At 39.7% G+C, this 24,667-nt stretch overlaps 1 protein-coding gene across 1 annotated transcript; it reads right to left on the bottom strand.

The window, feature by feature from the left end:
• Nucleotides 1-2,091: 2,091 nt before the first annotated feature.
• CILP2 (cartilage intermediate layer protein 2) lies at nucleotides 2,092-23,172 on the bottom strand. Its single transcript, XM_072155715.1, has 8 exons — nucleotides 21,688-23,172; nucleotides 17,843-18,112; nucleotides 11,983-12,168; nucleotides 11,023-11,172; nucleotides 7,249-7,521; nucleotides 5,770-5,878; nucleotides 5,364-5,521; nucleotides 2,092-5,286 (listed from the first exon to the last, which is right to left on the bottom strand). Exons 1-8 carry the CDS (start codon nucleotides 21,746-21,748, stop codon nucleotides 2,906-2,908), a joined length of 3,588 nt encoding a protein of 1,195 aa, XP_072011816.1. The 5' UTR covers nucleotides 21,749-23,172; the 3' UTR covers nucleotides 2,092-2,905.
• Between the last annotated feature and the right edge of the window lie 1,495 nt (nucleotides 23,173-24,667).

The raw sequence follows: 24,667 nt of genomic DNA on the forward strand, positions 1-24,667 counted from the left end.
AGGTCATTGTGCAGGTAGGGAGAGAAGCAGTGCAACAGGGGCATACTTTGAGGGGGTATATAGGTATCCGTAGGCCCCAGGAGTCTTAGGGGAGCCATCAGGTCTCATACCGACATGAGAATAGTACTGTAAATAATATGTTTTGTTGGGATAAGCATATTCAAGTTACACCTCTATACATAACCAGTTACTGCTGAGAATTGATTTCTATAAAGCAGGAAGCATTATCGTATTAATTGTAAAATCTTCATTATTTCAGGGTTTCTTTCAAGGTGTAAGAAAACACAACAAAAAAATTGTGACAAAACTTGCTATGAATAATACTCCATCTACATATCCAAATTGTCCTTTTACCGTTAATCTATTTTTCCTTAATCCAGACAAATGCATTTATTTTTATTATTTTGTAAAATAATAATAATTAATAAATGCTAATAGCTTAATTTAGCACTGTGGTTAAAATATGTGGTTAAAATATATCACTTTCAAAGTGCAAATGGAGACTGTGTGAACAAACTAACATACATTTGTATGGGTTTATTAAAAAAGAAAACGGTTAATTTTGTGATTACTATCATGAAAAAAGGTTCATTTTCCATTCAATACAGCCTTATTGCATGAAGCATCTAATATTTCCAGTTGGTAATGTAAACACAAAATACCATACTCAATTTATATAATTTGAGAAATTCAATATCAGGTCCAAGCAAATAAATATTAATACCATTTTGGTACCGTTGCATATGGTCTAGTAGTTTTACAGTTTCTCAACAAGGTTACCTAGTTCAATTTAAGTAAAGATTGTTGAACATTTCAGGAAACAGAAATTATTTTTAAGGGCTCATGCACACTGACAATGAGCCAATAATACAGTACATGTAACCGATACATCTAATACAGCCAGAGTTCAATAAAAGCTGGAATCCTATAGGAAAAAATACTCCTTTAGCCCCTAAATTAAAGGACATCTACCACCAGGTTGAAGGATTGTAAACCAAGCCTCCCTTGGCAGGATCTGCTCTTCTTTGAGCTTCTTATGACCTTGCTTTACAATTATGCAAATTACCCTAAGCAGCCTAGAGCCCCTTAGACTTATTTGCATAATTTGTCAAAACCTGGGCATAAAAAGCTAAAAGAAGAGAAGATCCTGACAGAAGGGGGCCCATGTCAGTATGTAAGTGTGCTTGGTTTATAATCCTTTAACCTGGTGGTAGATGTCCTTTAAATCAGAGGTATACAAAGTACAGTGGAGGGCTTATAGATTTCTACTCCAGCCATATGATAGCACTGTACAAAACGTAAAACATGGTCAGGTGGACAGTGAGGGGTTCAAAGATTGCAATAAGAATGTGCTTTTGTATTCATAATTGGAAATTAGGATCAATACTTCCTTGGTCGGTAAGTTATTAAAGGGAACCTGTTACCAGGAGACCAATTTTTAGCACTCCCCCAGTCCCCACAGAGCATAGTACATACACTGCCAAAGTGTTTGTGTATTAAAAATTGGTTTTACAGAAAAAAAGGTTGGGGGGGAGGTAACTGCTCCTTTCCAGCCACTCCCAGTGGACGAGTGCTTAGTCACACAGCAGATGCTAATGAAAGGTACAATATAACATATCTTTTTTTCTGTAAAACATATTTTTTATACAAAAACACTTTGGCAGTGTATGTACGATGCTCTATGGCAGTGATGGCAAACCTTTTAGACACCGAGTGCCCAAACTAGAACTAAAACCTTTATTTTTCGCAAAGTGCCAATGCGACAATTTAAGCAGTAACTTATGACTCCCTGCTCTTTCACAGGTTTAAATTGTATAGGCACCTGAGGACACCAATACAGTAGAAAGAAGGAGAATAAGTATGGATTATCATTGTAGCTTCCTTCTAGGGTCCTGGGCTGCCTGGGACTGCAAGAGGCCTGTTTGGCAAACTCTAACCTGGGGTGATGGGGTGGGTGCCCATATAGAGGGCTCTGAGTGCCACCTCTGGCACCCGTGCCATAGGTTCGCCACCACTGCTCTATGGGGACTGGGGGAGTGCTAAAAATGGGTCTCCTGGTGACAGGTTCCCTTTAAAGTAACACTTTTAAAAAAAAAAAAAACAAACTCTCTGTTCCTAAGAGAAATGATCATGAGCATTTAGGCCTGCAAGCTGCTCCCAAAATGTTATTCAAAGCTGTGACAGGATCATTAGGTGTACTATATCCAGGGAGACTTAACATTAGTTGTATCAATAAAAATGAAGATGTTTTAATAAGGGCAGGGAACACCTATTTTCTGCATACCCCAGGTTATACCCTGGAAGTTTAACAGGCTTATAAGGATTGGGATATACTTATCAGGGCTTCTACACAAAAAAAGCTCTGAAAATAATTACAAATGCTAGCGATTTGCTAGCACTTGCGATTATCTTGCCCTTTCCACTCTGGAAGAGCATGAAAGGGTGGCACGGCCAGCTGCTGCATGCAAACCTTCTTTAGTAAAAGATAGCATGATGCAGAATAGTTCTACACCAGGTAGGACCCGGCAACCCGATACTGTACATCAAGAGGCTGGAGTCTCTGTATAAATCGTGCCACGCAGAAAGGGCTGCGACTTTATCATGCCCCAGCATATTATAAGTATCCCCTGTTGTCTTAGGTCTAGGTCTTAGGTTGTAGCTGATTAAAGTAACTTATGAGTATCTATTTGATTTAATTAGGGGCATTAGTCAATTAAGGAATGGTCAAGTGAGATTTTTTTTGTTCATTTGTATGCAGTCCTTTAAGTTCCATTACTGCTGTACTGCTTAAACTCCAAAAATGTAAAAGATTATTACTATTTTGAACCTGCAAAACAGACTGGTGACAGCTTTTGGACCTACATCCTCATGACAGGTTCCCTTTAAATAATTTTTGCTATTGCTTTTATTTCTGACGAGTTCTTCTCAGGCTGGGAAAAGGTTGCTTACTACGTCTAGAAAATAAAGACCCAGATGCTGGATAAGGTATAATCCGTGAAGTTGTCTCTCTTTGTTGATTCTCCTGCATGTCACGACGAATCTCACGTAGAGTGTCTCCTGGGTTATTAAGTAAACGTTGGAAAAAACTCTCTTTGGTAATTGGTTTCTCCTGGCAACGAAATGTTATTGCAACGCCCACCTGGGATCTCATTTCTCTAGAAAACCCATCAGACGTACCATCAAAACATCTACCAATGGCAATTTCTTTAGCAAGCCTTGGATTTTGGTCAGTGACTGTATAAATGCCATAGTTATGTCCTAGGGGATCAAATGGTGCCAGCATATTAAATACTCCAGTGTTATTCCCTAAAGCCAGGGGTGGGTGGTGTTTAAGATAGTCCTCTAAAAGTCTGTTTACCTCAACAACATGGCAACTTCCTTGGGGAATGACAGTAACTAAAGTGCGATCTAGTAAATCTTGGTCGTAAAGTTTGCCACTGCACTTAAATTCTAGACATGCTGCTGAAGTGCCTTCCACTGACATATCCCTAACACTTCGAATGTCTCTTAGTCCATAAAGCTGCCCTACAGTTTTTACATGCATTCCACCAATATTTCGTGATCGGACCATGTATTCTTGTTGACCTTGTATTTGAACCTTTAAATAGCAAGCCCGGAACTCTTGTGGATTTGGCCACCAAGACAGATAACTACCAATCCATGAGGTCAAATCTGTTTCAACAAAAGGAACAGTATTGTACTCAAACTTGTCTTCCTCCACCCTATAAAATCGAAAATGATTGTCTAAGAAGGAGGCTTCTTCACATGCTCGTAGATTTCTGTAGGCATATATTGGACCACTTGTCTCTTCTAAATTATTTGGGTTTGGCTTTGCAATATTGAATCTAAAAGCTGTCTTTTTACCAGCTGAGTCTTCATGGTCAGTTCTTTGGTAGTTAAGTTTTGATAAATATGGCTGGGATACTCCTATAACATTGGGATTTAATTTGGGCGAAGAAGCAACAGCTTCCAGCTCCTCACCACCCATTAATGCAGTAACGTATGCTGAGTAGGCGTTTGACTGTTGAGCATCACAGAAAGCTGGGAGGCAAGCTCCATTCCTTCCTGTTATTACACTGTCAAACCTACCCCAGGCTCTAGGATTTGATGAGAATCCTTGCATGGGCTCAAGATTTATGAGAGTCACCACAACTCCTTCTACCTGTTCATTAGGTAGAAACTTTTCATTCATGTAGGCACGTACCTTAACAAAACATCTTCTAAACTCTGGTACATCCAAATTGAAAAGACGTCTTTCTCTTATTTCCAGCTGTCCTATTAGAAATGACCTCTCCTCTCTCTTTTTCCTCTTACCCTCTCCTTTCAAATGGAAGGCATTTTCTTCTTCCCATAGTCCAGTCTGTGGGTTCAAAGACCAAAGTTTCATTTCCTTTAGATGCTGGGGCATCTTTATATGTTCTGTATCCAACCGTACTTCCACTTTTTGAGTATGAAGCATTGAATTAGTATCTTTCTCCCTAAAATCCACAGCAAACATTCCATATGTTCTGAGTGGAGAGATATCTCCATTTCTGTTGACAAAGTTAAGATCACTAGATGCAGCAGATGCAGTGCTTATATTTCTGGGGTCCAAGAAAGTTAAACTGGCCTTAACTGTACCACGGTAAGATTCTCCATTAATCCTGGTAAAAGAGTTTGGTGGAATAATTAACTCTCCAATTGGGTCTTCGCCAAACACTTCTCCAAGGGGAATAATGTTTGTCAGGGATGTGTTAAGATTGAAAGGTTCTTTCTTTCTCATTATTTTAATATCCTGGTAAATGGTATTGCCTTTTGGATCAAATGGAATAATTTTTAAAGAGTCTACAAATCTCTCTTGAGGGTCAACAAATGTAACCACTAGTCTCTTTGTTCCAACTGGCACCTCCAAGGTAAATTCTCCTTTGTAACCTGTAAAGCCTATGTTTTCGCCATTAATAAAAATTTGACCAAACTGAAGTGGAGAACCAGTGTCATATGCTGTCACCCGTCCACGGACCAAAACTTTATGCTGTGTGCACTGGGCACATCCGCACTCTACAACAACCATTATTGGTAGAGTATACCCCGAACAATTGACTTCTTGCAGTTTTAATCGCTTGACTCCACAGCAGTAATCCACTTTATCTTTACACTGTTGGTCGAAGTTTAGATGACCAACACACTGGGAATTTGAACACTTGCCGACATTGAAAAAATTAGAGCTGGTTTTAGTATTAAAACATTCAGTTGGTAGCTTTATGAAATGTTCCTGAGGCAACTCGTCACAGTAGGATTTGCTTTTACCTAAAATTAAAAGATATACCATTTACAAAAAAAACACAAAAATAAAACAGAAAAATCATTTATTTATTTGCTTTTACCTATAACTGTTAGATGGGCCATAGAAGACTTAATGATACCAAATCCATTACTAGCTTTGCACTGGTATGTACCGGCCTGTGCTGCATGAATATTTTGCAAAATTAAGCTTTTGTCGTACTTGATTTTGTTTTTGTCCAACAGTGTACCATTGTGATACCTGCAAATAACAAGCAGTAGATACTGTTTCAGCAAACAGGGAAACCAGAAATCATTTTGATAAAATATTGATGGTGCCGTCGGTAGATCTTTTTTAAACTGTTTTCACAGGGTCTTGCTACTTCTTTGTCCACTCCATGTGATTTTTATTGTCGGTTTTTAAAATGTTTATTATGGTTTTGTGTAGCATTTTGTGCATATATCCATTATGATAAATATTATAATTGGGTAACTTCCTACAAAACTCACCAGTAATACTTAGATGGAATTGGATTCCCAATGGCTTCACAGCAGAATGTTACCCTATGTCCTTCTTTACGAATTTTAGAGTATGGATGTTGTACCATATATGGTTGTTCTAAAAAAAAGGCACAAGAAAATGAGTAATTATAGAAGTGTTAGACTTGACCTGGATACAAATGTATTCTAACAAAGTATTCTATTTTTCCAGTTTTTCCCCTTACTTTTACCCAGGGCACCCTGAGGACCACAAAAGGTTGGTGACACACGTGGTATATTGTTGCCTCCCCCTGCACATGTTTAGTGATACCCATCCTATTTCACTTTGATGCATTGGCAATATTATTTTTAATCTGGTATTTTGTTCTGTTGCTTAATATTGCATATTATTTGCATCACTACAGTACAATTTACTATCATGACTCATGTGCAGGATATTGTAAGAGGAGGGAGCTTAGACTCAGCATACACACAGTGTTGTTTTTATTTATTGTTTGTAAATACATGTCCAATAAAGAATGTTTGTCATCTTGGTTGCAGTTATAGCTCTGTCTGGGATGCCAAGCTGTTCTCTTATTTTCCTTGTCAGTGAGGGATATGCAACTGAAAATGAAACAATCATATAAAATGTAGTTCTAAAACGTTTGGACCCCTCATTCTGCTCCTCATGTTTTGTTTGTACCAGGTCTCCACTGTGGTGGTTAAATCTGCATTCTTGATCAATCCAATGAATGAACTAGATTCTAAGAAAGGAACTTTCTTGATATTCTGTTTCGTCCCTGGGCAACTGAATATCGTTTGAGGTTCAAAGAGATCTAAATATTGTAGCAGCCCCTATGGGTTTCAGAATTTCTAAAGTGATACATTTCTTGTGAGAAAGAGGAGGCTTGGCTGATGAAATATCAACTATTATACTACAACTATATGTTTACATAAGTAATGTATTGTCTATGGTTTTACAATAATTTCTACTAGGTGATCACACCTGAGTCAGGGTTTTTATTATACTCTTTCTGTACACCTTCCGTTCCCTATTGATTTCGATGTACAAAATGTTTTCTTCCATTACAATGCAGAAAAAAGACTGACTGTTGCTCTATGTATTCTGCTACTTCATAATGGAAAGTGGAACAGAACTTGCTGCATGCAAGTGTGAACTGAGACTTACTACATACAGATAATAAGAAATAATGAAGTTAGTGAACAAAAGAACAGCACAGCTGACAGCACAAAGATAATAATACATGAGGTTAGGAATCACTAGAACTGTAGTTCTCCAAAAGTCCCCCAACACAAGCCGTGGCAGTATCAAAACGACCACTTTGTAAAGGAACAATAAAATGAATACTTGTATCTGAAGTATGGCATCATAAATGAGTAAGAATTTAGTTACATATTCTATAGGTAGGGTTCTGTGTTTTTATAAGCGTTAAACGCTCTTCAAGAGTGAATGCTTCATTTCACATTTATCATTCATTTATTACTTACCTAATCTATTTAATATGACCTGAAAATAAGAAATGTTGGACTCATTCTTCCAGGTTTGTAAAGTTCCAGAAGAGAATCCTTGCATTGTCACTGTGATATTTTTATAAACTTCTTTGCAAACACCTTTCAAGCTGAACATCCCATGATGATCAGTTATACCTTGGATCCTTCCATTCATGAAAATGCTGGCATTGCTCTGGGCAAAACCATGGATACTCTGGACTTTTCCCACTAAGGTGTGGTTGGCACAATTGCATACACTGCATGATGATTCTGTGTTTTTAAAGAAAGCAAGAAGTCATCAATTTTACATTTCTATATAATTTAACTGTTCAACATAACACTAAATAATGAATTGAGTTTGTTGGATTAGAAAAATAGGTCTCCTATTTTTAAGGAAAAAGTGCTGCTGCAAGTAAACATAAGGCTGGCTTTCAGTCTTTTGAATTTGCCAAAAAAGGCGAACACTAAGGCTAGCTCTTAGTAATGAGCACCCTCATCTATATATACTGAGAAGAAAAGACGTGTGCTACACTGGACCAAAATTCAATTTTTAATACAATCCAATCTTTATTCCAAAATATCAAAAATACACAACAATTTGATAAAACCAATTAAAAATGTCAGAAAGAACACGGCATGTGCAATATAACTCTTACAAAAGAGTGCAGGTACCATGTAATTATCCAATGTATAAATAAACCGGGTACAACTGGGCCTGGCCAAGCACACAGGTATACCCATACACAAACCACCCCTACCACCCGTTCAGTGTATGGTGCGTATTGTGGCTTAGGTTTGTGTATGGGTATACCTGTGTGCTTGGCCAGGCCCAGTTGTACCCGGTTTATTTATACATTGGATCATTACATGGTACCTGCACTCTTTTGTAAGAGTTATATTGCACATGTCTAAATACTTTGTATGTTTTGTTGGCAGGTGATTCCATGTCAATTGTATTTTCAGCTATATACTAGTGGGATGTTTACATCTTTTGTACTTATTCATTCTAGCCACTGATACGCATTGAATTGTATACCGTGACATCTACTTGACTTCTTGTATTTTGCCCATACACTCGTGGATAGGGGTGGTGGATGGAGTAGAGCCATTGGCCCACTCCACCCTGTGTTCTTTCTGACATTTTTAATTGGTTTTATCAAATTGTTGTGTATTTTTGATATTTTGGAATAAAGATTGGATTGTATTAAAAATTTAATTTTGGTCCAGTGTAGCACACGTCTTTTCTTCTCAGTATATATAGGGCCACATTTATCACTTTTGTGCGCCTAAGTGTAGTAGTTGCGCCTAAATTCGGGCGCACTGTTTTGCCAGAATTATCACAAGCTACAACCAACTGTGATAAGTATATTTTCTGCCTCTTATTAATCACTTTACTTTAACACAGTTTAGGCGCAGTTTAGGCGCAATGTTAGATTCGGGCACTTACATGTCATCCTGCTACAAGCTCCTCTCTGCTTCTCTCACAGCCCAGAATGAAGATAACACTCACAGCAGCACCCAGGTGTGTGACACCCTGCACCCAGTGACCTCCTCAGCAGGGGCTTCTCCTGGAGGGGATCCCCCAGTGCTGGTCTCCTGCTGCACCCCTGTAATTCTGCACAATATCCCCCTCAGACACTGGTGACACTGTGCAGAATTACATGGGGGACACTTGTATGTCGTATCTGCAAGCTTCTGCAAACTTGTGCAAACTTCTCTTCTCTCTTGCTTTGAGCTCAGGTTTTGCAGAATATTTTGTAAATAGAAGTGATGAACTGTAAATAGTCTGCAGCTCCTGTCTGCAGAGTATCTCATGTATCTATTATATGTTCCAGTGTCTGGCTGAGCTTTGCTGCTAGAAATGAGCTCTTCTGCAAAGGGGCTCAGTGCTTTCTTCTCAGATAACGCCACCTTCGGGCTGGAGTGTTTTTGCGCCCGTTTTTGCGCCTAAATGCAAAAGTCGCACGTGATGAATATCATTAGGCGCAGCAAAACATCTGGAATTGAACGATAGATGAGGGAAAGGTGGTTATTTTTGCTGCGCGGCTAATTTGACGTTTAATCGCAAAAATGGCGCAAAAGCGGTGCGCCTAAACGAAAAGGCGCAAAAACAACAGCAAAAACAAGTGATAAATGTGGCCCATAGTCTCCTATTTGTGTGCGGACCAGTATATACTCTAGCTGTGCACGCCCCACTCTGTTTAGTGTGGAGCACCCTCATCTAGAGAGCACCACTACCATGGCAAACTATGAAGAGCGTCGCAAAGAAAAAAAAACACACTTTCATTAACAAATAGATGTGTGCACAGAAATTGAGCAGATGTTAAACATACATGCGACTGGTGCAGTCTATTCGTATATAGAAAACACACAGCTTATACTCACATCAGAAGGCATTTAACACTGCACATACACCGGACTATAAATCCAACTGTTGGAAACCTGCCAGTCTAACACATAGACAACTGCTGAAAATCCTACCTAATGATAAATCTCCCCCTACGTGTGTATATCTGTGATGTGCATATGCTGTATGTGGATATGTATATACTGCATTTGTTTTTAAATGCTGTATGCCTGTATATGGCCCTTTATGTGTGTGCATATGTGATGTGTACATGCTCTAAATGTGTGCATGCGTGTGTGTATAAATGTGTGTGTATATGTAAGTATAATATGTATATTTTTAAGCGGGAAGGGGGCCCCATTCAGAAGTCAGCTATGGGGCTCTGCCTCTCATAGTTACGTTCCTGAAACTAACAGTTATATTGGCTTTTGCAAAATGTGCAAATCTTTATAATATGCAAAAAAATCTAATAAATACTCAACATATCCACACATTGACATATAATACTCAGTTACCCAGTTAAAATAACAAAGTGGGTATAGACAATTTACTATTGAGATAAATACTTATTTATTTATATTTATAAATATTTAATACCCTAAACCATAAATACTTCAGGGGTATTAAAAATTTATATAAAGAATTTAGGGTATTAAATATTTATGAAGTATTAATCTCAATAATAAATTGTCTATATGCACTTTGTTATTTAGCCCCTTAACTGGGTATTATATGTCACTGTATGGATATGTTGATTATTTATTTGAGTTTTTTGCATATTACTAAGATTTGCACATTTTGCAATATAACTGTTTGGTGAAATGCAGTGTGCAACCAAAATGAAACACATCGCACATATGAAGGACTCATTGTTAATCGCTGAATATATGTATTTAATAATAATGTATTTTTCGCTTTGTTACACTGTTAACAAATTTTCAGTATGCTTGAATGTGGGAAGGAGTATGTATGCCCAGGAAGAAGCTGAAAACGAGGAGAAACTCAAGTTTCAAGTCTCATAACGCTCGAGGCTGGAGCATTTTGGTATTGCTTACATCTGTGTATCAACGACACAAGCAGTGTCTCCTCCTGTGACAGACTGTAAGATTGTGCGAGCAAGGCCTTCATTCATACTGTTTCATTTCCCCATGTTATTGCTGTGTAATGTCTTATTTTGTTTGTATATGTACCACATGATCTGTAATGTGCTGGGGAATATGATAGCACTATTTAAATAAAGATTATTATTATTATTAGTGATAATACCTGAATGTGAGAATATATCTAGTGTCTACAGATGCCAAATCTACCATGTATAACTAGCCTCATAAAATTATTTCTCGAGGCTAATTGGTTAATTAAGATAATTTTACATTGAACAGCTGGTAACATGTTATAGGCACAACTTTAAAAATGTGGTTTACTTGTACATGGAGATGTCCGACACTTCTGAATTTGGAATGAAGGACCAGAACAAGGCATGGAATTGCTAGAACACTTGCGCTGCCGGACACTCTTCCCTTCACCACAGGTTTTTGTACAGGGCGTCCAAGTACTCCAAGAAGACCATTTTCCTGTAAAACACAATGAATAATGGAATGATTTTAATTATCTATTAAATCTTTTATAGGTTATCAATATCAAGTCAGTGGGGCTTGGCAGTCTCCTCCCTGATGATCTGGACTTGGTGCCTATGGTGCTGGAATCCATGCAAGTGATTGAGCAGAAGCAGAAGGCCCATTCTGATTAAGAAGAAGCATAGCACCATATCTGCTGGAAGCTGAGTGGCTGCAATCCTTCATAGCCATATTCAATTTGATACTGATGACCTATTCTAAGGATACATGAAGATATCAGTAGATGGACAAAGCAATACTAAATATCCCTACCTTTTATTACAATAAAAATTAAAGAAATAATAATGAACATTATTCAAAATTAATTCAGTTTATCTTATTAACAAATAAATGAGGGAGAAACAGCCCAATGTTTAATGGATATAGGGCAAACTAACCAACTATAAACAATTAAAAAAAGGTGAAAGTTAATGTTATTTGTCATATTTTTGTGTTGAAACTTGTAAGAAAACGTTAATATATCTGCATTATTACTCTAGTATTACAGTGGCTCGAGCAGTATGTGTTTGATAAAAACATGGAACATTACACAGTATTTTGTAATATAATATGTTATCAGCTCATTAATTTTCAAGATTTATGCAGGGAGTACGCCAACCAGAACAGAAAGAAAAACTATAGGGTAAAAGGAAGAATAGTGTGTCAAACTAAGACACTTTACGGTACTTTAGTATAGTTCTGTATTTTCTAAAAGATTTAGGTTTCGGACTCATTTGGCCTTTAACCAAATTACTGTCTATTGATTACCTAAAATGCATGGTTGAGTGACGCAGACTCTTCGCTCAATGCCTTTTCCTCTACATTTTTCCAAGTTCAGTGAGATTTCAGGTCGCGCACTGATACATGTACGACGTCTTATCTGAATGCCTTTTGCTCCACATCCTGTCTGGGAACAAGTACTCCATGGAGACCAATGTGACCAAAAGAGAGGATCTGCAGTAGTAAAAGGTAATTAGGTCTGACTACGTTGACATCTAAATTATATCATTGATATTGTTATTTGTGTAAGCCATATAGTATCTTCTATTTTTTTCCCTGTTTTTCACTGTTATGGCAGTGATTTAACAAGATTACTGAAAAATTCCTATAGTAAAACTCGTTCTTTGGGATGCAATACTTTACATATTTTTGGAATGTCTAAAAGACCCTACACGGAAGTCAATGTGGTGAGCAGGTTATCTTATTCACAAGTAGTGATATCCAGGGCCAGATTAAGGTAAATGAAGACACAAAATCTGGTGGCCCCCACTGAATGTAGCCCAGACCCTCAAAGGTAATGTCAAAGGTAATGTACCACCGCGGACAATGTACCACCACGGACGATGATTTAAGCTGACACCAGAGAGTCTAAATGGCACTTGGTTTTCACCAGAGCCTGAATAACAGTGAATTGTTGAGATTCTTTTGGTGACCTCCAAAAATATATATATAGAATACAAGCATGTGGGGGGTACAAAGGATGAATAGAATAATAAGATTTTACCTTTAATTCCATTTACCATTGGTGTAGCATAAGAAAAATGTAATTCTGTCCTACCATGGTTCAGACGTAAATCAGCTTTACCGGGTAAGTGTAAGGGGCACACGGAACTTCTCTGTCCCTATGTACACCACTTTAACTGCCGCCCTCACAAGGGCAGTCCACACCTGTCCCTGTCAAAAAATAACGCATGCCCCCTGTCGGCTTCACCTTCCCTGACGCGTTTTGTCTCCCGACTCATTCCAGGGATAGTTATTGGAATTCGCCATCCTTTAATCTGGTTGGCGTTACAAAATAGCATAAAGTGGCATACAGGTAGAGTGAAGTTCACTGTGCGTCAGACTTCACCGGTAAAAAGAAACTGCATATCTCCTGTCCATGTGGTGGAATTGGACATGATGGTGTTCACAAAGGTGATGCGACGTTGTTACGCTTCATGGGTATTGATTGGGTCCCATACCCGGAGCGGGGAGGTAACTGGGATAGGATGATCCTCCAGAAAGAGGCAAGGTGGATCTTTAAACTGGACACCACCGCACCCAGGGGCCTCAACGATCAATTGACATTTACGTTGTTTCTATAAATATTGCGTAGAAGATATCCCCGTTAGGCATTGATAATGTCTGAACAAGCGATATCTGCGAGTCCGGGGACTCCTAAACTCTGTATAGTTTCTGCGGTTTAAGTGTTGCCTGGCACTTATGCAGTCTACCGAATGATACCTGGGAATCTGGGGATCATTCTGAGCGGTTGGCGGTTTTTTTGATACCGCATGACACAACCACTCATCTTCTAGGCAGAATGTAAACCTCCGGATTTTTCCGATCTGACATTAGGGTATCCGTCATTATGAACTGAGAGGTGCCTCACTATATTGATTATCCACTATTGTTTTTCGTTTGCTGCGCCGAGAGCCAGACTGTTTACACTGCAGTCCGCTACAGCAGGTGTTCTCATCTCAGCCTGCTGCGCTCTGATGCGGTGTGCTGGGACTGGCCTATAGGAAGGTTTGGCTAAGGAGGTGTGCCCAATCACGGGCAAGTGGAGGCGGGTTTAATGATTTAAATAGGCGGAAGTGCTTGATGACTGGCGTGACACATAGGGCCGGCCTGCACACTAGATCTCCGAGTCCACCACATGGACAGGAGATATGCAGTTTCTTTTTACCGGTGAAGTCTGACGCACTTTGAACTTCACTCTACCTGCATGCCACTTTATGCTATTTTGTAACGCCAACCAGATTAAAGGACGGTGAATTCCAATAACTATCCCTCTGATGAGTCGGGAGACAAAACGCGCCAGGGAAGGTGACGCCAACAGGGGGCATGCGTTATTTTCTGACAGGGACAGATGTGGACTACCCTTGTGAGGGAGTTAAAGGGGTGTACATACGGACAGAGAAGTTCCATGTGCCCCTTACACCAACCCGGTAGAGCTGATTTACGTCTGAACCATGGTAGGACAGAATTACATTTTTCTTATGCTACACCAATGGTAAATTAGATGTTTATGCTTGGTACAGTTATTTTACTCCCACTTCTGCATGTATACTGGCCTTATAAGTTGTCAGATACAACTTTGGGCAGGAATTTATCTATTTGTATTGTATTTTAAAGTATTGAATTAAAGGTTAAATTTTATTATTCTATTCCTCCTTTCACCAGAGCCCACCGCAGTGCAGGTTGGACTTGCTGCGGCGTGGTACCACCAGGTCGCTCGAAAGGGCGTGACTTTGTCCTTGCTGGCAGCCAAGGCAAAGTACAGAGATGTTGAGCAGAATCGAAGTTGGGGAAGGGCAGGAGGTTAGGACTGGCAGCACAGGATCGGAGTCTGGGATCTTAAGTCAGGATCTTAAGTCATTGAATATAGACTCACCGGCCACTTTATTAGTACACCTGTCCAACTGCTCGTTAACACTTAATTTCTAATCAGCCAATCACATGGAGGCAACTCAGTGCATTTAGGCATGTAGACATGGTCAAGACAATCTCCTGCAGTTCAAACCGAGCATCAGTATGGGGAAGAAAGGTGATTTGAGTGCCTTTGAACGTGGCATGGTTGTTGGTGCCAGAAGGGCTGGTCTGAGTATTTCAGAAACTGCGGATCTACTGGGATTTTCACGCACAACCATCTCTAGGGTTTACAGAGAATGGTCCGAAAAAGAAAAAACATCCAGTGAGCGGCAGTTCTGTGGGCGGAAATGCCTTGTTGATGCCAGAGGTCAGAGGAGAATGGGCAGACTGGTTCGAGCTGATAGAAAGGCAACAGTGACTCAAATCGCCACCCGTTACAACCAAGGTAGGCAGAAGAGCATCTCTGAACGCACAGTACATCGAACTTTGAGGCAGATGGGCTACAGCAGCAGAAGACCACACCGGGTGCCACTCCTTTCAGCTAAGAACAGGAAACTGAGGCTACAATTTGCACAAGCTCATAGAAATTGGACAGTGGAAAAACGTTTCCTGGTCTGATGAGTCTCGATTTCTGCTGCGACATTCGGATGGTAGGGTCAGAATTTGGCGTCAACAACATGAAAGCATGGATCCATCCTGCCTTGTATCAATGGTTCAGGCTGGTGGTGGTGGTGTCATGGTGTGGGGAATATTTTCTTGGCACTCTTTGGGCCCCTTGGTACCAATTGAGCATCGTTGCAACACCACAGCCTACCTGAGTATTGTTGCTGACCATGTCCATCCCTTTATGACCACAATGTACCCAACATCTGATGGCTACTTTCAGCAGGATAATGCGCCATGTCATAAAGCTGGAATCATCTCAGACTGGTTTCTTGAACATGACAATGAGTTCACTGTACTCAAATGGCCTCCACAGTCACCAGATCTCAATCCAATAGAGCATCTTTGGGATGTGGTGGAACGGGAGATTCGCATCATGGATGTGCAGCCGACAAATCTGCGGCAACTGTGTGATGCCATCATGTCAATATGGACCAAAATCTCTGAGGAATGCTTCCAGCACCTTGTTGTATCTATGCCACAAAGAATTGAGGCAGTTCTGAAGGCAAAAGGGGGTCCAACCCGTTACTAGCATGGTGTACCTAATAAAGTGGCCAGTGAGTGTATAAACTAATGCTTAACTCCTTACATACCTAGAGAATTTTTCAATTAATAATACATTTTTCTAATGAGATAAGTCAACTTTTTGTAAATACTTTACTCATTAGAAACTATATCAGCTTATAGTAGTTGCATAAGTGAATAAGAGAGGAAAAGCTAATTTATACACACTGCTAAAAGCAGGAAGAAAGGTGGGAAAAGAAAACATAAAAAGCAGAGCAGAATTATACAAAGTTTTGTGGGAACAGATTAAATCGGGAGATTTATCAGAATTTATATGCCAGTTTTTTGGCGTACAAATCCTGAAATTGCAATTTATCAACCACCGGGGCAGGAAGGCCTGAAAGGTCTCAGGCTGTAGCACAATTCTACAGCAGGGAGTGCCCACCAGATACTGGCTCCTGATGTATCGGTGGCTCCTGATGTATCGGGCGCTGGCGGAGAAATGGGACCTACATCAAACACCAATGCATGGAGCACTGGGGTACGATAATTGTCACCAAGTATAACTATATCCAGTATTTCTATGCTGACATTCATCTCTGCATGTATGAAAATAGGTGCAAGTCACTGATACAACAGTCCTAGAAAAACTTATGTACATTGAAAAATCATAGATCTCAATCAAGAAAATTATTTCAACAGAAATTATTTCAATGTTCCGCCTGCTCTATAACATTCCCCCTACAAATACACTGCACTTTCATGTTAGCAGGTTTGTTTTAAGTATCTCAGTAGTGTAACTAAAGCTTGTATATTTAACCCATTAAAAGCTAAAGTGCTGTTGGCACCAGTGAGCAGGTGTGTCTGATGTTGGGATTTATCAACTTTACATAGGTTGCTGGCTACGTGGGTGTGTTGGCATATAAAGATATCAGCCAGATCAAAAAAAAATTGGCTCCCAAAGAACAGCATTTAAAAGACAACAGCATGTGAGTTCGGAAGGGGGGGGGGGGGGGTCAGCAATCGGTTGCCATCACAGCCTCTGGTCTTTGGCAGATCTGAGGTTGTCTGGTTTCTACTGATGCAATACAATAAGCCGGTGGCTCATTGTAATGAATACTGGGCAGAAATGCCATATACTGCAATACAGTTGTATTGCAGTATTTGGTAGGAACAATCAGACCATCTAGGGTTTATGTACCTGTACCCAAGAGGGTCTAAGAAATAGTAAAAAAAGAAAAGATTTAAAATTTAAAAAACCTAACAGGTATTTAAACTGTTAACAAACAGTAAAAATCACAAGCACATTAGGCATCGCCACGTCTCAAAATGCCCAGTCTACAAAAATATAATAACGCTTATTGGCCACGGAGACCCCCCATAATGGAAAATAGCGGCCAAATGTCTGAGACACTATTTTTACACCATTTTACATCACATAAAAATGTTATAAAAAGTGATCAAAATGTTGCACAGTCCTCAACATGGTAGCAATGAAAACATTAGCTCATTTTGCAAAAATTGACACCTCTGTACACCATAGTATGAAAAAGTTATTAACATCAGAAGATGGTGAAAATGTTTTTTTTTGTACACATTCGTTTAATTTTTGAATACGCAATAAAACCTATATAAATTTGTTATCACCATGATCGTACCAAACCAAAGAATAAAGCAGAGGTGTTATTTGGAGCGCACAGTGAAAGTTGTAAAAACTAAAACCACAAGAAAGTGACGCAAATGCGTTTTTTTGCCAATATCACAACATTTGGAATTTTCTAACAGCTTTCCAGTACAGTAGTGACATGGAATAATAAATAACATCAGTGAGAAGTAAAATTTGTTATGCAAAAAAAAGCCCTAACACAGGTCTGTACACAGAAAAATTAAAAGTTATAGATTTTTGAAGTTGGTGAGCGAGAAAAGAGCAAAAAACCCTCTGTCCTTAAAGGGTTAAAAATTGCATAACTTTTCATTATACAAACAATAACATTAAATAACAATTGAATAAATTCCTTGAAACTTTAACTACTCAAAAACTTATGCGACAAAAGACTAGCACTGTGAATGGAAACATGAGCCTTTGTTGTAATTATATCATACTTACCAAGTCGACACTGAAATCTAACATGGTAGTTGGAACAATTCTGTCCCCTCTGCTGCTCTTTGTTAATGCACCAAAATCCCTTTTCTGGATTAGAATGTACAATCTCCTTAGTGTCCTTTGGTGTTTCCCATTCTATGGTTCTTGCCTCAAGAGCAATAGGTCTGAGACATAAACGTTGTGGATAATAAAAACGAATGGCCTCTATCGTTTCATAATCTCCATCACCTTCTGGATGGTCTACATTAAACCAGGATGTCCATTCTGTAGCACCTGCAAGAAGAAGATGTCAAAATGATAGGGCAATATGTATACATCAGAGTAAAGTTATACTGAATACCGTACTGGATATCATTGGATATACCAAAACTTTGATTTGAAGTAATGGACTCTGCGTGTAGGTACACTAGTATTAGCAATTTCCCTTATTTTTCTGAATTTAGTAGTAATCTTGTTGTTCAAGGTATGCATTGCAGGGAACAGGGTGTTGAACAATGGCGTACCGACCGCGGTCGCAATGGTCGGTACGCCATTGGCAGTTGGGCAGGAGCCTCTCTCCGTCCGGACAGGAAGCTCTTGCCCGTCCCTGTATAGTGCTCGATGCAGCCGGAAGTGGTCGCTCAAGCACTATAACTGGAGCAATGGGACCGGAAAACCACCCCGGCGCACATCGCTCCATGAACTAGGCTGCGCAGCCGTGTGATGACGTCATCACGCGGCCGCGCACCCCTTCCTGTCTGGCCGCGGGCTGAAGAAAGAAGACGCGGGACCCGCTGCCAGAGGTGAGTACAGGGTTTTTTAAAAATCAATCAGCAGTAAAAGGGGCTTATTGTATAAAATCATTAATTTGCAGACTATGTGATAATTCATTGGGGGAGCAGAATATGTAATAATTCATTGTGGGGGGGGTGCAGAATATGTAATAATTCATTGTGGGGGGGCAGAATATGTAGTAATTCATTGTGGGGGCAGAATATGTAATATTTCATTGTGGGGGGTCAGAATATGTAATAATTCATTGTGGGGGGGGGCAGAACATGTAATAATTCATTGTCGGGGGGCAGAATATGCAATCATTCATTGTGGGGGGGGCAGAATATGTAATAATTCATTATGGGGGGGCAGAATATGTAATAATTCATTGTGGGGGCAGAATATGTAATAATTCATTGTGGGGGGCAGAATATGTAATAATTCATTGTGTGGGGGCAGAATATGTAATAATTCATTGTGTGGGGGGGTGGAGAATATGTAATAATTCATTGTGGGGGGGGGTAGAATATGTAATAATTCATTGTGGGGGCAGAATATGTAATCATTCATTGTAGGGGACAGAATATGAAATAATTCATTATGGGGAGACAGAATATGCGATAATTCATTGTGGGGGGAAAGAATATTATATAATTGATTATGGGGGTAGAATATGTAATAATTCATTGTGGGGGGACAGAATATTAAATGTAATAATCACTGAAATGACGGTTAGCAGAAAGGGTTTTGAGGTTTTTTTCAGGTGTAATTGTGGGGGGCCCTATTAGGAATTTTGTCCCGGGGCCCAGTGGACTCTAGTTACGCCACTGGTGTTGAAGCGACAACATATATAACTGTAGTTATAGAAATGGCTGCTAACAAACTGCTGACATGTGCCATTTTTGTCATTTGAGGAAGGCCAGGGAAGGGCAATGATATTATGGCTGGAATTTGGGTATTGGGGCAGCTATATTTGGCAGAATTTTGGTACGTTTTATTGTGCCCACTGAAGCTGTAAGTTGTATGTTATCATATGTGGACAATGGGTAACATAGATGTGTGAGTATTATGGGGAACATTTATTAGCACCACAGTATGATGTGGCCCCATCCCCCGGCATTGTGAGGGATCAACTCAAATGGCAACTTCAGTAACAGTCCAGGTAACTGTTTTGCTTTAAAAGAATAGCTTGCTTCAGCATTAGGTTGTGTATTCCATCCACCAGCATGGGCAGTCAATGTTACTCCCAGACTGCATAAACAAACCACACAGCTCACCTGAGCTTTCTGGCTTTATCTGTTGGCCAAAACCTGGCCTTGATATGTGAGAGTAGTCACCCACTCTCTTTGAGAGTCAAGAGGATTCACCCTGGATGGCAGTTTCCTTCATCCTGCCACAACTGATTCAACGGAATGCAGTTGGTGATTTTTCAGTATGTTACTCTTTGGCAGTGATGGTGAACCTTTTAGGGACTGAGTGCCTAGATTACAACCAAAGCCCACTTACTGATGGTTAACTTGTCCTTATCACATGTTCCTTCTTTTGCTAGGGACTTTTATTGTAATCCAGAATGGAACGATTTTGCAGAATAAGAGTTTTAAAAATTATGCCAATTAGGGTTATAATTTATTCAATCCCCCTCACTCGTCTAGTCACTGACCTCACTGGCTCTCTGCAATCTCAGTAGGCGGGACCTGAACTTGTGAGTTGGAGTGAATAAATTCTAAGCCTAGGCGTTCAGGTGACATAAGCCTAAGCGCCTTTCTGTAAAATTGCAACGTTCTGTAAAGAAGTTCCTAAAGAAGTCCTATGGAGCATGTAATAAGGTCTAGTTTACTATCAGTCAATCTGATGGCAGAAGTCCTTTAGTAGTAACTTATTGCTCCCTTCTCTGTTACAGCTTTCAATCATATCAGTGCCCTGAGGAAAGAATGGGGAGAAATTCAGATTATCATTGTAGCTTTCCTCCAGGTCCTCTGAACGGGTAGAATTGTTGGGCTCCAATGTTAATCCAGAACTGTCCAAGCCTCCTCACTCCTTCTGCAATTCCAGACAGCCGAGGATGTGTTATTTTAAGGCTAAGAGTCTTTTCAGGTGAACTCTTTCCTGGTCTGGTGCCCTGGGCGCCCACCGAGATGGCTCTGAGTGCCATATGTTCGCCATCACTGTTCTATGACTTTTACTATTCATTGCATACTTTCAGAGAAAATTGATTGGTCCCACAGTATGAATAGTTTTAACAATAGAAAAATATGAGGAATTTATAGGTCATTTTATTAAGGCTTATTATCACTCAGGATTATGTAAGCACTGCATAAAGTGTAGAAATGATAACAAGGACTACATTTTATGTAATTCACTTTCCACGTGTAACCGAAATATTTTCTTTTCACATGCTAAAAACACATATAATGCCAGCACACCAAAGGTAAAAAAAGTAATAGTCCAGACAATTTACTGCTAATGATGTACAGACAGCCAAATACAAAGTCCATAGGAAACATTGACAATATACTAACAGAATTATGTGACAAACAAAAGCAAGTAATACTAAAGAAATATACAATTCTAACTGACTGTTTATGATCTACAACCTTCTTTTGTCTCTTTTTTTCTCTTTACACACACAATCATCCAGACACATACTCATATTTGGAATCTATTAGTATACATTTCATATATAAGACCATAGAAACTGATACCACACTATTAAAGACTATGGACAAAAGTTACCATTTGCTTTCTTCATACACAGAAGATCTTTTGCAGACATTTATTTATTGGAAGAAAGTCCAAACGTCTAACTCTAGATGAATAAGAAATTTCAGCAGAAAAACAGCAAACTAACTTTCTATAGATATAGTAATAACAAAGTAATAAGCACCTAATGTATGAACATGCAGCAGTGGCCACGTAAGGTGTAACATAAGTTTTTCAAATTTTGTTTGATTGTGCTGAATTTATTCATTCAAACTTAATTCATAGCGGACACAGTAATGAAACAGTGGATGGGTAACAGATATTTTAGGGGTTAAGTGGGTGTGAGAAAAAAGGAAAAAGAACTGGATCAAAGGAAAATATTTTATTCTACTCACCAAAAGTGAAAGAGATCTTCAGAATAACAGTAAGCAGCAAGACAGGGTGGCAGGCTGGCATGACTGCCCTTGATAAGACTCATGGACCTGGATCCACTTCTCTCTTTGGTTCTAAACAGAGTATGCTGAATATAAAGCCTCTTCCAGCCCTTAGAAGAGAGGTCTACTTGCAAGAGATGAAATAAGAGCCCAAGTAGAGTGAGAGAGGAACTGGAGGCAACTCAAAATGTAAAACAACACTAACAGTTTATGTGTGTCACCTTTTTTTCTCTCTTTACGTGCTGTTAAACAGGATTTTTTTTTTTACGTTACATATTTTTGGCTTTTATGTCTTTTGACGTGATGTTTTGAAAGCCATCATTGTTTTTAAGGCTTTGTGACTGCCCCTTATTTACAGCTGTGTCATTTACAGGCTGGAGAGGATTATATAAATAGAATCTAGCATTAAAATCCAGCATCACAAACCAGGGACACTTACTCATAAATACAGGAACCGTGAATTTGGCAATCTTCTTATGTTTTTTTATCTATGGCCTCCTTCCTTCTGAAATCGACTTATAAAATTAAGCTAATGAGCCTCAGGGGCCCTGGGAGCATTACCTTAGGCCCTCAGTGCTGCAGCGTTACAGACTGTTACAATGAACAGAACAAGTCTTACCCAAACTCCTGCTCTCTCCCGTCTCCCTCTGCCTGTATAATCTAGCAGCAGTAGGAAGTGCAGGGGAGACCCGCTCTGCTCATTGTAACAGTCTGACGCTACAGCACTGATGGGCTCTGGAAGCATTCCCCAAAGTCTTTCGCTAATAACTATAATAACTATAAAAGTAGATTTTAGAAGGAAGGCTGGGTTTTTTTGCATCCACCTGAGGGACACGTTTTTGACAAAAAAAAAACATATATCTAAAAGTCTATGGATATGACTGATGCCCAAACAGTGTTCGTTTGTTCTCCTATGTGTCTGTATCCTTTTTTGGGTTGCTGCATTTTGCTTTTTGAAAATGTATGAAAAAAGTATACTTTTTTTCATGCCCATATATGTGGAACTTTAAATTCTCAACTTGGTAAGGACACATGGTAATGGTTTCAGAAGGGGCAGGAAGTGGAAGTGAAAAAAAACTATACGTTTTTAGTGTAGTGTAGAAACAGATGCAAACAGACGAATACGTTAAATAAAAATGACTCAGTTTTTGTCGATGTTTAAACGTATACCTTTCAGCATATGTCAGGCGGATGCAAAAAACATGATGTGAACCCACCCTTATACACACAATATTACTGATAATATAATTGATGGCTTAGGGAGGCAACTTGTATTTCTGCCTGCTTACCTAATCAAACTTGGGGGAGTGTTAAGAGGACACATGTTACCATAATTGCCAAGATGTCATTACCTATTAAAGAGAAATTCTGAATAAAACTGGTGTCCTTAACAACACATGGTCCAGGTGTGCAGCATCCGTCTGGCTTCTGAGTCCTTTCTGCTCAGCCTTAGGGTGAAGACACGTTTTTAGGCCGTTTTTGGGCCGTTTTTAGTTAGTGCGTTTTCAGATCGTTAAAAACGCATGCGTTAAAAAATGCATGCGTTTTTTGAAAACGCATGCGTTTTTGACAGGTTTGACCAATTATCTTAATTCAAACTGGTCAAAAACGCATGCATTTTCAAAAAACGCATGCGTTTTTCAAAAACGCATGCGTTTTTTAACGATCTGAAAACGCACTAACTAAAAACGGCCCAAAAACGGCCTAAAAAACGCCATGTGTGTCTTCACCCTTATTAAGCTACCTGTACACATGAAAATGAGGATGTGTGAAAGGTTTTTTCTACAACTAGCACACATCCTCATTTGCTTCTATGGGGTCATGCACATGGCTGTTAATTTCACTGCCCCGTGCATGTGATCACTGCCTGAGATGCAAAAGATAGAGCAAGTTCTAGAGCCAAGCTCATGTTTGCGTCTCTGGCAGTGATTTTCAATGGTCATCACAGAAGGGGGCACAGCTCACTCACGGATGACACATGGGATGCAAACAAAGGTCCACAGGATTCTTGTTTGCATCCCATATACTTTCACACACTGGGGGTCATTTACTAAGGGCCCGATTCGCGTTTTCCTGACAAGTTAACCCAATATTTCCGATTTGCACCGATTTTTCCTGTATTGCCCCGGGATTTTGGCGCACCCGATCGGATTGTGGCGCATCGGCGCCGGCATGCATGCAACGGAAATCGGGGGGCGTGGTCGAACGAAAACCCGACGGATTTGGAAAAACCGCTGCAGTTAAAAAAAAAAATTTTTACGGGACTTGCACTTACCTTCACCAGGTATAGGCCGGTGTATAGGCAGGGTATTCCAGCGGGCCTCGGGGAACTTCAGCTCAGCAGCGCCATCTGGTGGACATCGGAGGAACTGCCTTAGTGAATCCCGGCCGGACCCGAATCCACCGCAGAGAACGTGCCGCTGGATCGCGAATGGACCGGGTAAGTAAATCTGCCCCATTGTGTGCAGGTAGTCTTATAGCACATCTCTGACTTTTTTTTCCCTAAATTAACAAATTTTGGGAAGTAGGACAGCTTTGCTTATTACCTATGTGCAGCAGTTTCTTTGCTATCCTCCTAAGTTTTTGGACTCTGCCCTAGCTGTGTCTCCTGGTTGTTCTGATTTCTCTTATAATTCCATCTAAGGACTGAAAGAGGGGAGGAGCTGCTACTCCCTGCTCACATAGGTGAGATAGTATGCGATATAGATAGTAAGTGAAGATAAGCTATTAACTCTTAGTGCTCACACAGCACAGACTATACACTTCATGTAACTTATATAATGTTTCACTGCTGGTTTCTATAATTTTTTTACATGCTGAATGTTCCTCCATGTGATGAATTCTGCCAGCCTAGTCTCTATACACATCCTGTATGTACATTTTGCAGTGTTCACTGTATTTACTTGTAGAAATATCTTTGTATTTTGCTCCTAAATTACTG

The sequence above is a fragment of the Engystomops pustulosus genome, chromosome 1 (assembly GCF_040894005.1).
Source record: "Engystomops pustulosus chromosome 1, aEngPut4.maternal, whole genome shotgun sequence".
NCBI lineage: Eukaryota > Metazoa > Chordata > Amphibia > Anura > Leptodactylidae > Engystomops > Engystomops pustulosus.